The 13,461-nt window shown below is 42.0% G+C and overlaps 1 protein-coding gene across 2 annotated transcripts in view; it reads left to right on the top strand.

The window, feature by feature from the left end:
- The first annotated feature begins 208 nt into the window (after nucleotides 1–208).
- Nucleotides 209–13,461, top strand: part of URI1 (URI1 prefoldin like chaperone) — a 94,378-nt gene continuing 81,125 nt past the window's right edge. The window contains exons 1-2 of one of the 2 annotated variants that reach the window (XM_004765229.3): nucleotides 209–358; nucleotides 2,835–2,946. In XM_004765229.3, coding sequence (XP_004765286.1) covers nucleotides 2,893–2,946 — 54 coding nt within the window. In that variant the 5' untranslated portion in view covers nucleotides 209–358; nucleotides 2,835–2,892. Of the gene's footprint in view, nucleotides 359–382; nucleotides 452–2,834; nucleotides 2,947–13,461 lie in introns of those variants that run through there. The other variant, XM_004765228.3, reaches the window with a different exon arrangement.

The following is a 13,461-nucleotide window of genomic DNA, read 5'->3' as shown; positions in this document are numbered from 1 at the left end:
CCTCCGTGGTCCCTCACCACCTGCTTCTTGGCAGACAGTCCTACTGGTGGGGACTAAGCCTGGGGCAGGATAAGAGTCTGGGGCAGTGAGGTGTCCTGGGAATGTTAGGTGAGGCCGGGTGACAGGAGAGACAGAGAACTGGAATCCTCACGTCTGCCGGATTCTAGAGCCCTCTCTGCATCACAGGAGGTTTTTTCTAGGCGACCATCCAGTTCTTCTCTGGGCTCCTCGAAGATCAGCGCTGGATGTTAATGTGGTCCTTCTCCCTGGGATGCCATGCCCCTGATGTGGTTTCAGCCTGTGTGTTGGTGAGCTGAAGCGTACCCGCCTTACAGCTTCTCCTCGGCAAGAGGACCACGTGAGTCCTTCTCCAAACAGTGGGGTGTTTGCACCCATCTTCTGTCACGGCTCCGCTCCTTTCTCCACAGACAGAGGCAAAGTTTCATGCAAGGTCGGGAGCTCCTCGCTCTTATTCCGAGTACCGGCTTTGTAGGGAAAGGGGTGCGTTGCGGGCCATATTTGCCACACTTTAGCCACTCAGCTTCCACTCCCTGGTCCTAATGACATTGATTTCCTTCTGGTGAATTACCTCCATGCCACTGTGGGAACCAGAGGGGCCAGTGCCTCCCTCTCCCAGTCCTGGGACAGCCAGGGCTTGGTTTCCTGAGCAGTTCCACTAATCCGACCTTGTCCTGGAACTGGGAGCTAATGACTCAGACACTGTAGGGGCAAGAAGTGGATGGTGTTGGACTGGGGACCAAACCATGCCTGTGTGAGCCAGGGGGACTCACTCCTTCTGTTCAGTCCCCCGATCCCACTTAGCCCCGATAACACTATCCTGACTTCTAACCCTTTAGATGGGCGTCACCTCCTTTTAAACTCCATAAGATCGATCCACACAAGATGTACCCCTGGGTCTGGCTTCTCTCGTCCAGTGTCACGTTACCTCAGATGGTACGTTCCTCAGAGCTGGCTATAGAATTGGTGGGACCCAGGGAAAAATGAAATTCAGGATCCCTTGTTTGAAAATTAAGAATTTGGGAAGGGTGACAGTGGAGTGTACATTAAGCCTGGGGCCCCTCTGATGTCCGTGGGACCTCTTAAGCCTCATGCCCCGAAGCTGGCCTATCTATTTGCTTGTGCATCCCCTCGTGGGGAGCGGAAGCTGATCTAATGGGGATGGTGTGGCTGCTGTGAACAGAGCATAGAAAAGTGAGGGTTTCTTCAGGACCTTCCTCCCTCTGACACCAGAGCCCCCTCTTGTCATTAAGTCACGCCTAGTGCTACTTGAAACCCTGCTATGTGCCAAGTGCTGGACTCAAGGTAAAGGGAAGAAAGCCTCCTTGCCCACTGGAACCTACAATCTAAGTGGAAAACAAAGGACTTACATGCATGGAAAATTATTAACCAAAACATTTCTTCCTTCAAGGGGGCCTGGTAGCTTTAAGAACTACAGGTGCTCTCTTGTCTCTCCGAACAATAGGAATCAGTTGGGGAGGTCTGTAGGGACAAGAGACTAAGGGCAGGCAGATGTTGCCAGCATGCTGAAGGTTGAAGAATGGGACCCCAGCCTGGCTCACATAAGCACAAGGTCAAGGTCACTACTCACAGGCTCAGGACAGAGTCTGTTTAAAGGAGCAGGTCAAGGTCCCACTTCTGGGCTGTCCTAGGGCTGGGAGAGGGAGGGCCTCGTCCCCCTGTTCCCACGGTGGGAGGGAGGAAATTCACCTTCTGGGGTTCTAGAAATGTTTTTTTTTTTTTTTTTTAAGATTTTATTTATTTATGTGACAGACAAGAGATTACAAGCAGGCAGAGGCAGGCAGAGAGAGGGGAAGAAGCAGGCTCCCCGCTGAGCAGAAAGCCCGATGCGGGGCTCGATCCCAGGACTCTGAGATCATGACCTGAGCCTAAGGCAGCGGCTTAACCCACTGAGCCACCCAGGCGCCCCGAAATGTTTTGATTTCTTGATCCAAAAGTTGGTTATGTAGGTATGCTGACTTCCTGAAAATTCATCAAACTATGCACAAGATTTGTGCATTTTTCTGCATGAATGTTACTCTTCAATACCAAGTTAAGAGAAAATCTGCGAAAGGGCCTATGTATAGTAAAGGGAAACATAGGGTGCTGTGTTTGACCCACCTTTGGGTGCTCAGAAAAGATTTCCCAGAGGAGGGTCCAAAGTAAGTCCTGAAGGAGGGAGCAAGAGGGAAGGGCGGGGCTGTCCCTTGCAAAGGAGAGACATGCCTGTAATTTGGGAGCTCAGGAATGGATGGCTCAGGGGAGCATGGGCTTGTGGGTAAGAGTGGTTCTGCCCCTGCTGGAAGCCTAGGATATTTGGGTTGCCATGAATGGTTGTGAGTTCGAAGCTCCAGTTGCAGGGGTGGGATAGATAGGGTGGGCACTGGGAGGCAGGGATTCACTGCTGGAAAGGCCACCAGACTTTTCTAGGTGAGCAGTGATGGTAGAGGGCTGGTGGAGGGGGGCTGGTGGAGTGTACAATAGGGAATAAATCCTAGAGACCTCTTTTTTTTTTTTTTCCAAATGGCACCGTTGGGGGTTTTAACATACAACGACAAGTTCTTTGACATTTGTCCCACCAAGAGAGGGAGTCTAATCATCCACTTCTTTCCCTGGGCTGGCCTCAGGGACTTGGGATGACATGGCTGTGGCTGAAGGGGGGCTTAAAAAATCCCCAGCACCCAGGCCAGATCCAAGCATTAATACTCTTGTGAGTATTAACGTTTCGAGTATTTCAGTGTTCAGCTGAAGTTGAGAATCTAACCGAAGACCAAACTGAAGATGCCCTCCTATTTCTCTCATTTCCCCGCCCCCAGCTTCCTTTCCTCCTTGGGCCCGGGTTTGCATCGTCTGTTCCTGGCACACGGAAACCCGATGCTGTTACGCGGCAGGGATCTGAAATCAGTGCTTCAGTCTCCGGTGCCCAAGGTGTTTATTTTATTTTATTTTTTTAAATTTTTTTTTAAAAGATTTTATTTATTTATTTGAGAGAGAGACAGTATGAGCGAGGAGAAGGTCAGAGAGAGAAGCAGACTCCCTATGGAGCTGGAAGCCCGATGCGGGGCTCGATTCCGAGACTCCGGGATCATGACCTGAGCCGAAGGCAGTTGTCCAACCAACTGAGCCACCCAGGCGTCCCCAAGGTGTTTATTTTAAAAGTGATGTAGGTAAATGGACGTGGAGGGAGAGCGGGGAGGCTCCCACAGGTGAGAGTATGAAGGGGATTGCCAGATCAAATACAGGAGACCCAATTAAAGCTGAATTTTAGATAAACGACGAATTTATTTTTAGTACGTAGGTTCCAAATAGTGCATGGGCGTAGTAAAAAATTATGTATTGTTACCTGAAATTCAAATTTTACTGAGTGTTCTATATTTTTATTTGTGAAATCTGGCAACCCTAAGTGTGAAGCCAGGTCAAGGTGATATTCAGGCTTCTCCTGGGGACGTCTATAGATTCCTGAGTCCCTCAACAGAAGGGTAGGCTATACTTCGGAAATCCTCAGGTCACTCCCCGTGTTGGGGGATGGTGAGACCCCAAGTAATAAGTAATAAATCCAAAACAGGGCCGTTCCTGATTTGCACAATATAGTGTTAACTAAACCCACACATATTGGCTCTGTGTCCTTGCTTTGCTGCAATAAACATTTGCATCCACGTTTTTATGTCGACATAAATGTTCAGATCTGCTGGGCGATGCCTGGCAGCATGATTGCTGAGTTGTATGGTAAGTCTGTGTTTCACTTTGTACAAAAGGGCCAAACTGTTTTCCATAGTGGCTGCGCCATTTTGTGTCCCCATCAGCAATAAAAGAGACTTCCTGTTGCTCCATATCCTGGCCAGCAACTGGTATTGTCTCTTGCTTGGATTGTAGCCATTCTAATAGGTGTGCAGTAGTGTCTCCTTGATATTTTAACTTGCATTTCCCCAAGGACAAATGGTGTCGAGCATCTTTTTATGTACTTCTTTGTTATCTGTGTATCTTTGGTGAAATGTCCATTCAGATTTTTGGCCCATTTTTAAACTGGATTGTGTGTTTTCCTATTGCTGAACTTTCTGCAAATTCACCCAATTTTTTAAAATATCGGCAATGAATTCAACTTTAAGAAATAAAACTGTATGCTAGCCAAAAACACAGGTTGTGTGGGGTTTGTGAGAGGTGGGTCTGTGTTGAAGGCAGTCTGGGGCTCTGGAACCAGAGGTGCTGAGACAGGCCTGAATTCTCGATACCTTCTAGATACAAGTCCTTTATCACATACATGATTTAAAAATATTTTTCTCCTAGTCTATAGCTTGTTTTTTCCCCCCATTCTCTCAGTAGTGTATTTTGTAGAACAAATGTTTTTAATTTTAATAAAGCACAATTCATCCATGTTTGCATTGCCCAAATCATGATCACATGGATTTGGGGGTATGTTTTCCTCTTAGAAGTATTATAGTTGTGTATTTTGGATATAAGTCTATGATTTAATTTTTTGAGTTAATTTTGTGTAAAATACAAGGTGGGTATACTTTTGTTTCTTTGTTTTGCAAATAGACACCCAGCTGTTCTAGCATCATTAATTGGGGGGAAAAAAACACCTATCCTTTCTCCTCTGAATTGCCTTTGCACCTTTGTAAAAACTCAGTTGACTGTATTTGTATGAAACTCTTTCTGGACTCTCTGTCTGCCCCACTGATCTGTGTGCCTATGCCTTTGCCATCTCCCCATTGTTGGCATTACTGTAGCTTTAAGGAACAGTATACTCCTGTAGAGTATCTTTGAACTCAGCAGTGTGAATAGTCGTCAGGATGAGGGACTCACTTTAAGTGTGCTCAAGAAGAGAAGAAGATTTGATTGAAAGGAACGAGGGACTTCTCAGATGGCTGTAGCAAGGGGTCACCTCCTCTCCCAAGATTGGTCCTGGGCTGAGTCAACACCAGCTGGTCCTCTTGGGGGCGCTGCTTTTGAGCCTCATAGCCCAGCATCCCTACAGCCTCCCCTGCCTTTGTATCACTCTCCACTCTCTGCAGGCCTGTCTCAGCACCTCTGGTTCCAGAGCCCCAGACTGCCTTCAACACAGACCCACCTCTCACAAACCCCACACAACCTGTGTTTTTGGCTAGCATACAGTTTTATTTCTTAAAGTTGAATTCATTGCCGATATTTTAAAAAATTGGGTGAATTTGCAGAGAAGTTCAGAAATCTGGCTTCTCCCGGAGAATGGGATCACGCTGGGCTAAGTAGCAGTAGGTCCCTGAGATGAGCAGGAATTCTAGTCTGCCACCTCCTCCAGCAACCCTCCGCCCTCCGCTCTTGTTCATTTAAGGAAGGGTCTGTCCGCTGTAGCCCTGAGTGTGCAGCCTCTGGCCTCAGGTTTCAGGGTTCCTGTCTGACACAGGCATCCAAGCAGAGTAACTGAGCAGTGGAGTGCAGCCTTCAGGTCTCTGACTGTGGACCTTGCAATGCCAGAGGTGCCAGTGTGTTTGAAGGCCTTTGTGAAGGCTGTGCCTCCCAAATATCACTGGGCCTGTTGGGGATCCTGAGTTAGGCCTGTTTCTGGGATGCATCGGATTCCTTTGATGGCCCTCTTTGGCTTGAGGACTCCTCAAAACAGCCTTGCTGAGCTGTCCTTAGAACTGCACTGCAGTCTTGAGTGCTTCTGCCCAAATTTCTGTTTTGGGTAGAAAAATTAAGAAGGAAGCCTTTTTCCTTCCTTTGGTGTCAAGGCCTACACTGTGGGCCAACGTCCTGACGGCCGGCCTCTTCCGGTTCCCTCCCCATTTGCCCTCACAGGTGTTTCCCTTATAAATCTTGCACAGCTTGGTCTTGTTTTGGCATTTGTTTCTCAGAGGACCAGGTTTAACAAGGTTCAGGGATCACTTGACAGGTATGACAGAAGCGGGTTCTTGGAGAAGGAGCTGTGGGTGTGAGTAATGCAGAGACCTTGACCAACAGGTTCATTCTACCCCATCCTATACTGGTAAAGGATAGAATTGGATTGGACCACAGATCTCCCCCACCCTGCCCTGGCTTTTCTCCTTCCCCATGCTGATACCATTCTGAGTTGGAAAGACTCAGAGAAACCTCAGGGCCTGAGGTGGGCAGGAGAGGGAGATATACCACCATGAAGCCTAAAGTCCCAATTTGCTAACTAAATGCCCCAACTAACCATCCTTACCAAGCTCCTGTGAGCACATGAGGTATCCCAGACATTTGCTTGATTTTTCTGTCACCCAGGATCCCTCCCTTTCCTTTGGAACCAGGGCTTGAGCTTTGGGGGTACATGGCATTGGGAGTAGTTCAACTTTCAATGTCCTTCCGACACCTTATTGGCTCAGAACAGGGCATGTGACCTGGTTCAGAGTCAGTGGGATGCTCTGAGACTTTTGCTGGGAAAACCAGGATACTGAAGCTTCTCTTTCTTACTGAGAGCAGGCAGAGTTACCCCCTGTACCCTAGAGGCTGAGAGCTTGGAGCTCCCAGACAGCTGAGAAAGATGTAGATGCAGCAGAAGGCAGGGCTCAGAGAAGAGAAAGCAAGCCCAGCTGTTGTTGTTGAAGCCACTTAATCAAGCCACACCTGAAAGCTGACCCACTCCTGAACTTTACAGTATTAAGAGCCAATAAATTGTCTTTTAAATTAAGGCATTTTGTAACACATTTGCAACTTAATAAATCCTAATTGACACAGGCTTTTGATCATCCACTAAGTGGATCATTTAGGACTCTCATCTTTCTTCTTCTGGTATTACTTACCATTTTATGGTTGGCTAACTTCTACACCAGGGAAAAGAGTAGGTTAAAAAATAAAAATTTTGAAAAGGAAGAAATATCCAGGCTCCTGGGGGCCAGCAGCCCTTGTTGAAGTCCTAAAGCTTGTGGTGGGCAATTGAGGCTTTGCTTGATAACATCTTCTCCCATGTCTTCAGATTGTCTTTGGGAAGACACCTTCTTATAGCCATAGTTGTTATGTTTGGAATGGACTTGACCATCCCCTCCTCTTGGTCTGGAGCTGTGGACAGTGAAGCCAGCCTATCTAGGAAGAAAAAGGTACGTTCTTCGCAAAGATTGCTCAGTACGTACATTGATGACTTAGAATGTTGGGAGCCTCCATGTTTAAGGAAATTGCTTCAGAATAAAGCAATGCAGAAGAAAGTCCAAGGAGGAGCAGAGGGACATATCCATGATGCTGTATATTGGGCTCCTGGGTCTAGCCTTATCTACAACTATCACTGAACTTTTCAGTTACACGAGGCAAGAAAGCCCATTGTTTCTTCCTTTGTCTTCTTGTTTTTTCTAAAGATTTATTTATTCATTGGAGAGAGACAGAGAGCAAAGAGAGAGGACAAGTGGGGGATGGGCAGAGGGAGAACTAGACTCCCTGCTAAGTAGGGAGCCCTAAGTAGGGCTCCATCCTGGAACTCTAGAATCATGACCTGAGCCAAAGGCAGACACTTAAGGGATTGAGCCACACAGACGCACCCCTTGTCTGTCTGTCTGTCTGTCTTCCTTCCTTCTTTTTTTTCTTTCTTTCTTTCAGCTTTTCTCTCTTTCTTCCTTCCTTTCTTTGTTTCAGTGGGAAAATATAAAATGCATGATTTTAGTCATCTTTAAGTATACAGTTGAGTGACTTTGACTGCATTCGTAATGTTGCATAACAACATTTAACCAATGCTGTATCACCACTAGCTCCAGAACTCTTTTATTACTCCAAACAGAAACTCTGCAACCACTGAGCAATGACCCCCACTTTCCTTACCTGCAGGCCTTGGTAATCTCTCATCTACTTTCTGTCTCCATGAATTTACCTGCTTTAGATATTTCATATAAGTGGAATAATACTGTATTTGTACTTTTGCATCTGGGTTAGTTCATTTACGGATGAACTTCACATTCATTTGACATTATTTCATGTTTTCAAGATTCATCAATGTTGCAGCATGTATCAGAACTTAATTCCTCTTTATGATGGCTAAATAATGTTCATATGCATATGTATATACACAGTATAAATATATACACCACATTTTGTTTAACCATTTATCTATGGATGGAAACTTGATTTTTTTTTTTTCACCTTTTGGCTGCTGTGAGTAATGCTATGAACATAGATGTATTTGAGCATCTGTTTTCACTTCTTTGGGGTATACGTCCAGGAGTGAAATTATTGGTTCATACGGTAACACTACATTTATTTTTTTGAGAAATTGCCTAACTTTCCTATAGCAGCTATAACATTTTATATTCCCAACAGCAATGAAAGAGTGTTCCAATTTCTCTACATCCTTGCAAACACTTATTTCTTCTTTCCTTCATCATCCTCCTCCTCCTCCTCCTTCACAGAATTCATCCTAGTGACCTTGAATTGGTAGCTCATTGTGGTTTAGATGTACATTTCCCTAATGGTTAGGGTAATTGAGTGTCTTTTCATGTATTTCTTGGCCGTTTGTACATCTTTTTTGGAGAAATGTCTCTTCAAGTCCTTCGGCAATTTTTGAATTGATTTCTCTTGTTGAGTTGTAGGAGACATATAAAATTATATAGAGAGATATATAGAGATAAATATAGGTATGGGTAGATATTCTTGATATTAAACCCTTATAAGATATGATTTACAAATATCTCCCCCCTATTTATCTTTTCATTCTCTTGATAATGTCATTTGATGCATAAAAGTTTTTCATTTTGATGGAGTCAAATATATCTATATATTTTGTGTCTGTGTTTTGGTTTCTTGTTTAAGAGAGTGCCAATTCCAAAATCGTGAAGATTTTCCCCTATGATTTCTTCTAAGAGTTTTAAAGTTTTAGGTCTTATGTTTACATTTTATTCATTTTGAATTAATTTTTGTATATGGTGTAAGGTAAGAGTACAATGTCATTCTTTTGCATGTGGATATCCAGTTTCTCTAGTGCCATTCGTTGAAGTGACTTTTCTTTCCCCCACTGAATGATTTTGGAACTCCTGTCGAAAATCAATTTACCATGTATGGGAGAGTTCGTTTCTGGGCTCTTTATTCAATTCCATTGGTCTATATGTTTATCCTTATGCTAATAACAGTGTTTTGATTACTATAGATTTGCAGTAAGTTTTGAAATCAGCAAGTGTGAGGTCTTTTTAAACTTTGATCTTTCTCAAGATTTTTTTTTTGGCTATTGAGGGTCCCTGGCAAATCCGTGTGAAATTTAGGATGGGTTTTTCTACTTCTCCAAAACATGTCATTGGGATTTGACAGGGATTGCTTTGAATCGATAGATTGCTTTGAGGAGTATTATTTTATTAATCTTCTTTGGTTACTATTAAAAAATACCACAGATTGTATATGGTATAAGAGAATGGTTGAGTTTCATTCTTCTATATGTAGGTGTCCAATTTTCGCAGCACCATTTATTAAAGAGACTGTCTTTTTTCCATTGGACATTTTTTTCCTGCTTTGTTGAAGATTATTTGACCATAGAGTTGAGGGCCCATATCTGGGCTTTCTATTCTGTTCCATTGGTCTATGTGTCTGTTTTTGTGCCAGTACCATGTTGTCTTGATGATCACAGCTTTGTAATAGAGCTTGAAATCAGACAATGTGATGTCCCTGGCTTTATTTTTCTTTTTCAACATTTCCTTGGCAATTCAGGGTCTTTTCTGGTTCCCTACAAATTTTAGGATTATTTGTTCCAGCACTTTGAAAAATGCTTATGGTGTTTTGATCCATGAGCATGGACTGTTTTTCCATCTTTTTGTGTCTTCTTCAATTTCTTTCATGAGTGTTCTGTAGTTCCTAGAGTATAGATCCTTCACCTCTTTGGTTAGGTTTATCTTAAGGAATCTTAAGGTTTTTGGTGCTATGGTAAATGGAATTGATTCTCTAATTGCCCTTTCTAGAATTTCATTGTGAGTGTATAGGAAAGCAATGAATTTCTGTTAATTGGTTTTGTATCCTGTCACATTACTGAATTGCTGTATGAATTCTAGTAATTTGGGGGCGGAGTCTTTTGGGTTTTCCACATAAAGTATCATGTCATCTGCAAGAGAGAGTTTAACTTCTTCTTTGCCAGTTTGGATACCTTTTATTTCTTTTTGTTGTTGCTGGGACTTCTAGTACTATGTTGAACAGTAGTGGTGACAGCGGGCATCCTTGTCGTTTTCCTGATCTTAAGGGAAAGGCTTTCAGCTTTTCTGCATTGAAAATGATATTTGCTGTGGGTTTTTCATAGATGGATTTTATGAAGTTGAGGAATGTTCCCTCTGATCCTATACTCTGAAGGGTTTTAATCAGGAAAGGATGCTGTATTTTGTCAAATGTTTTTTCTGCATCAATTGAGAGGACCATATGGTTCTTTCTTCTCTTACTAATTTATTCTATCATATTGGTTGATTTGCGAATGTTGAACTACCCTTGATTCCCAGGGATAAATCCTGCATGGTCATGGTGGATAGTCTTTTTAATATAGTGTTGGATCTTATTAGCTAGGATCTTGTTGAGAATGTTGGCATCTATATTCATCAGGGATATTGGTCTGAAATTCTCCTTTTTGATGGGGTCTTTGCCTGGTTTGGGGATCAAGGTCATGCTGGCCTCATAGAAAGAGTCTGGAAGTTTTTCTTCTGTTTCTATTTTTTTTAAAGAACTTCAGGAGAATAGATATTATTTCTTCTTTGAATGTTTGGTAGAATTGGAAAGACAAATACTCATCTTTTACATCAATATGGATGGACTGGAGGAGATTATGCTGAGTGAAATAAGTCAAGCAGAGAAAGTCAATTATCAAATGGTTTCACTTACTTGTGGAGCATAAGGAATAACACAGAGGACATTGGGAGAAGGAAAAGAAAAATGAAGGGGGGGGAATCAGTGGGAGAGAAGAATGATGAGAGACTGTGGATTCTGAGAAACAAATGGAGCGTTTTAGAGGGGAGTAGGGGTGGGGGGATGGGTTGGCCTGGTGATGGATATTGAGGGCACGTATTGCATGGAGCACTGGGTGTTACACATAAATGATGAATCTTGGAACACCAAATCAACAATTAATGACATACTGTATGGTGACTAACATAAAATAATAATAATAATACTATAGATTGGGTGCTTTACAACAGGAATTTGTTTTCTCATAATTTGGGAAGCAAGAAGTTCCCGATCAAGCAAGTTCAGTTTCTAGTGACAGATCTTTCCTAACTTAGAGATGACCGTTCTTCACTGTGTCCTAACATGGCCTTTCCTCAGCATGTATGTGGCAAGAATGAGCTTTCTGGTGTACAACTTGTAAGGATACTAATACTATTGGATCAGGCCCCATTCTTATGATCTTACTTAAAATTAATTACTTTCATAAAAGATCTATCTCTAAATTCAGTACATTGAGGGTTAGGACTTCAATGTAAGAGTTTTGGAGAAACATTCAGAGCATAACAATTCTCATGACCCTGAAAGCCCAACCTGAGCTGAAACAAAGAGTTGGATGCTTAAGTGACTGCATTACCCAGGAACCTCTCCATTTACATTTAAAGAAATTATTGATAAGGTGTGACTTAATTCTTAATTCTGCCAAGTAGCAATTTGTTTTTGTGTACCTTTTATGTTTTTTGTTCCTCACTTCGTACATTTTTGTATTTATTATTTTGTAGTATATCATTTTGATTCCCTTCTTTCCTTGTCTTGTATATATTTTTAGTAATTGTCATAGTACTTGCCTTGTGAACTACAATTAACATCTTAAACTAGTAACACCTTGGTTTGAATAAAACCAACTTAGTTTCAATGATATACACTGGGATCCTCTACAGTTTTTGCCCTTCTCCCTTTACATTGTTATTGTCCCAGATCACATTTCTATACACAGTGTGCCCAATGAACATAGATTTATAATGATTGTTCTATGTACTTATCTTTTAAATTCTAGGTGTAAAAAGCATTACAAACCAAACCTACAATAATACTGGTTTTTATATTTACCTATGTAGCTACTACTTTTCTAGTGTTCTCTATTTCTCATATGACTGAGTTGTTATTGTCTAGTGTTCTTTTATTTCAGCAGACTTCCGTTAGCAAATTTTGTGAAGCAGGTCTACTAGTAATGAACTCCTTTGGTTCTTATTTACCTGGAAATGTTTTAATTCTCTTATATTCTTTTATTTTTTAAAGATTTTATTTATTTATTTGACAGAGAGAGAAGTCACAAGTAGACAGAGAGGCAGGCAGAGAGAGAGGGGGAAGCAGGATCCCCAATGGGCAGAGAGCCCCATGCGGGGCTTGATCTTTGGACACTGAGATCATGACCTGAGCTGAAGGCAGAGGCTTAACCCATTGAGCCACCCAGGTGCCCCAATTCTCTTTCATTCTTGAAAGAGAGTTTGTCTAATATAGAATTTGTTGTGGAGAGTTTGTTTTTCCCTTTCAGAAATGAATATGCCCTTTGGCCTCCTTGATTGCTGATTAGAAATTGGCTGTTATTCTTATAGATGATTCCTTGTATAGGGACAAGTTGCTTGTTACTTGTTGTATTTAAGATTGTCTTTTTGTTTTGTGTTTTGACAATCTGACTATAATGTATCTCAGTTATACACATCTCTTAGAGTTCATCCCGCTTGGAGTTGCTTAGTCTTTTTGGATGTGTGTATTCAGTCTGTCATCAAATTGGGTAAGTTTTCTGCTATTATTTTTTCAAAAATTTTTGGTGACTTTTTCTCTTTCTTCTCCTGGAACTCCTGTTGTACAAATGTTGGTATGATCAGTGGTATCCCTTGGGCTCATAGGCTCTCTTCCTATCTCTTCACTTTTTTTTCTTTCTGTACCTGACTGGATAAGTTTGTTGATTATTTCTTCTGTCTGCTCAAACCTGCTTTTTGGCTCCTTTAGTGATTTCATTATTTTATTTTTTACTTATTGTATTTTTCAGCTCTAGTGTTTCTATTTTGTTCCTTTCTTCGGGTTTCCTTTAGTTCTTTGTTTATGATTTCCTTCAGCTTATTAAGTATATTTAAGACAGTTGATTTAATGTCTTTGACTAAATTTCTAAGGTTTGAGTTTTCTTAGGAATGGTTTCTAATTATTGTTTCTTCTGTGAATTGGCTTTACATCTTTATTTTTTGGTATGCCTTATGATGTTTGTTGAGGACTGGGCATTTTGAGTATTATTATGCAGTAATTCTGGAAATCCAATTTTCCTGCTCTAGGGATTGCTGAGTTTTGCTTGCTGGAGTTTGCCACCATTTGTTTAGTGATTTTCCAACTTTTTTTTTTTTTTTTCGAAGTGTATACCTGGTATGTATGGTCATTGAAATTTCTGTTCTGTTAGCTCTGCAGCCATTCAGTGATTTGACAAAGATTTCCTTAAAAAAAAAAAAAAATGTGTTCTTTCTCTTTAAATCTTCCCATAGATGCTGGTAGGGGAGACTGCTACAATTCCAGAAGGCTAAAACCCAGACTAGCCTTGGTGCTGTCTCCAACAGTCTCTCAGGGAGCTGGTAG

This window comes from Mustela putorius, unplaced genomic scaffold, assembly GCF_011764305.1.
Source record: "Mustela putorius furo isolate JIRA1106 unplaced genomic scaffold, ASM1176430v1.1 tig00000174_pilon_pilon_pilon, whole genome shotgun sequence".
NCBI classification, from domain to species: domain Eukaryota; kingdom Metazoa; phylum Chordata; class Mammalia; order Carnivora; family Mustelidae; genus Mustela; species Mustela putorius.
The sequence above is the reverse complement of the archived record's forward strand: the minus strand, read 5'-3'. Positions and strand labels throughout refer to the sequence as shown.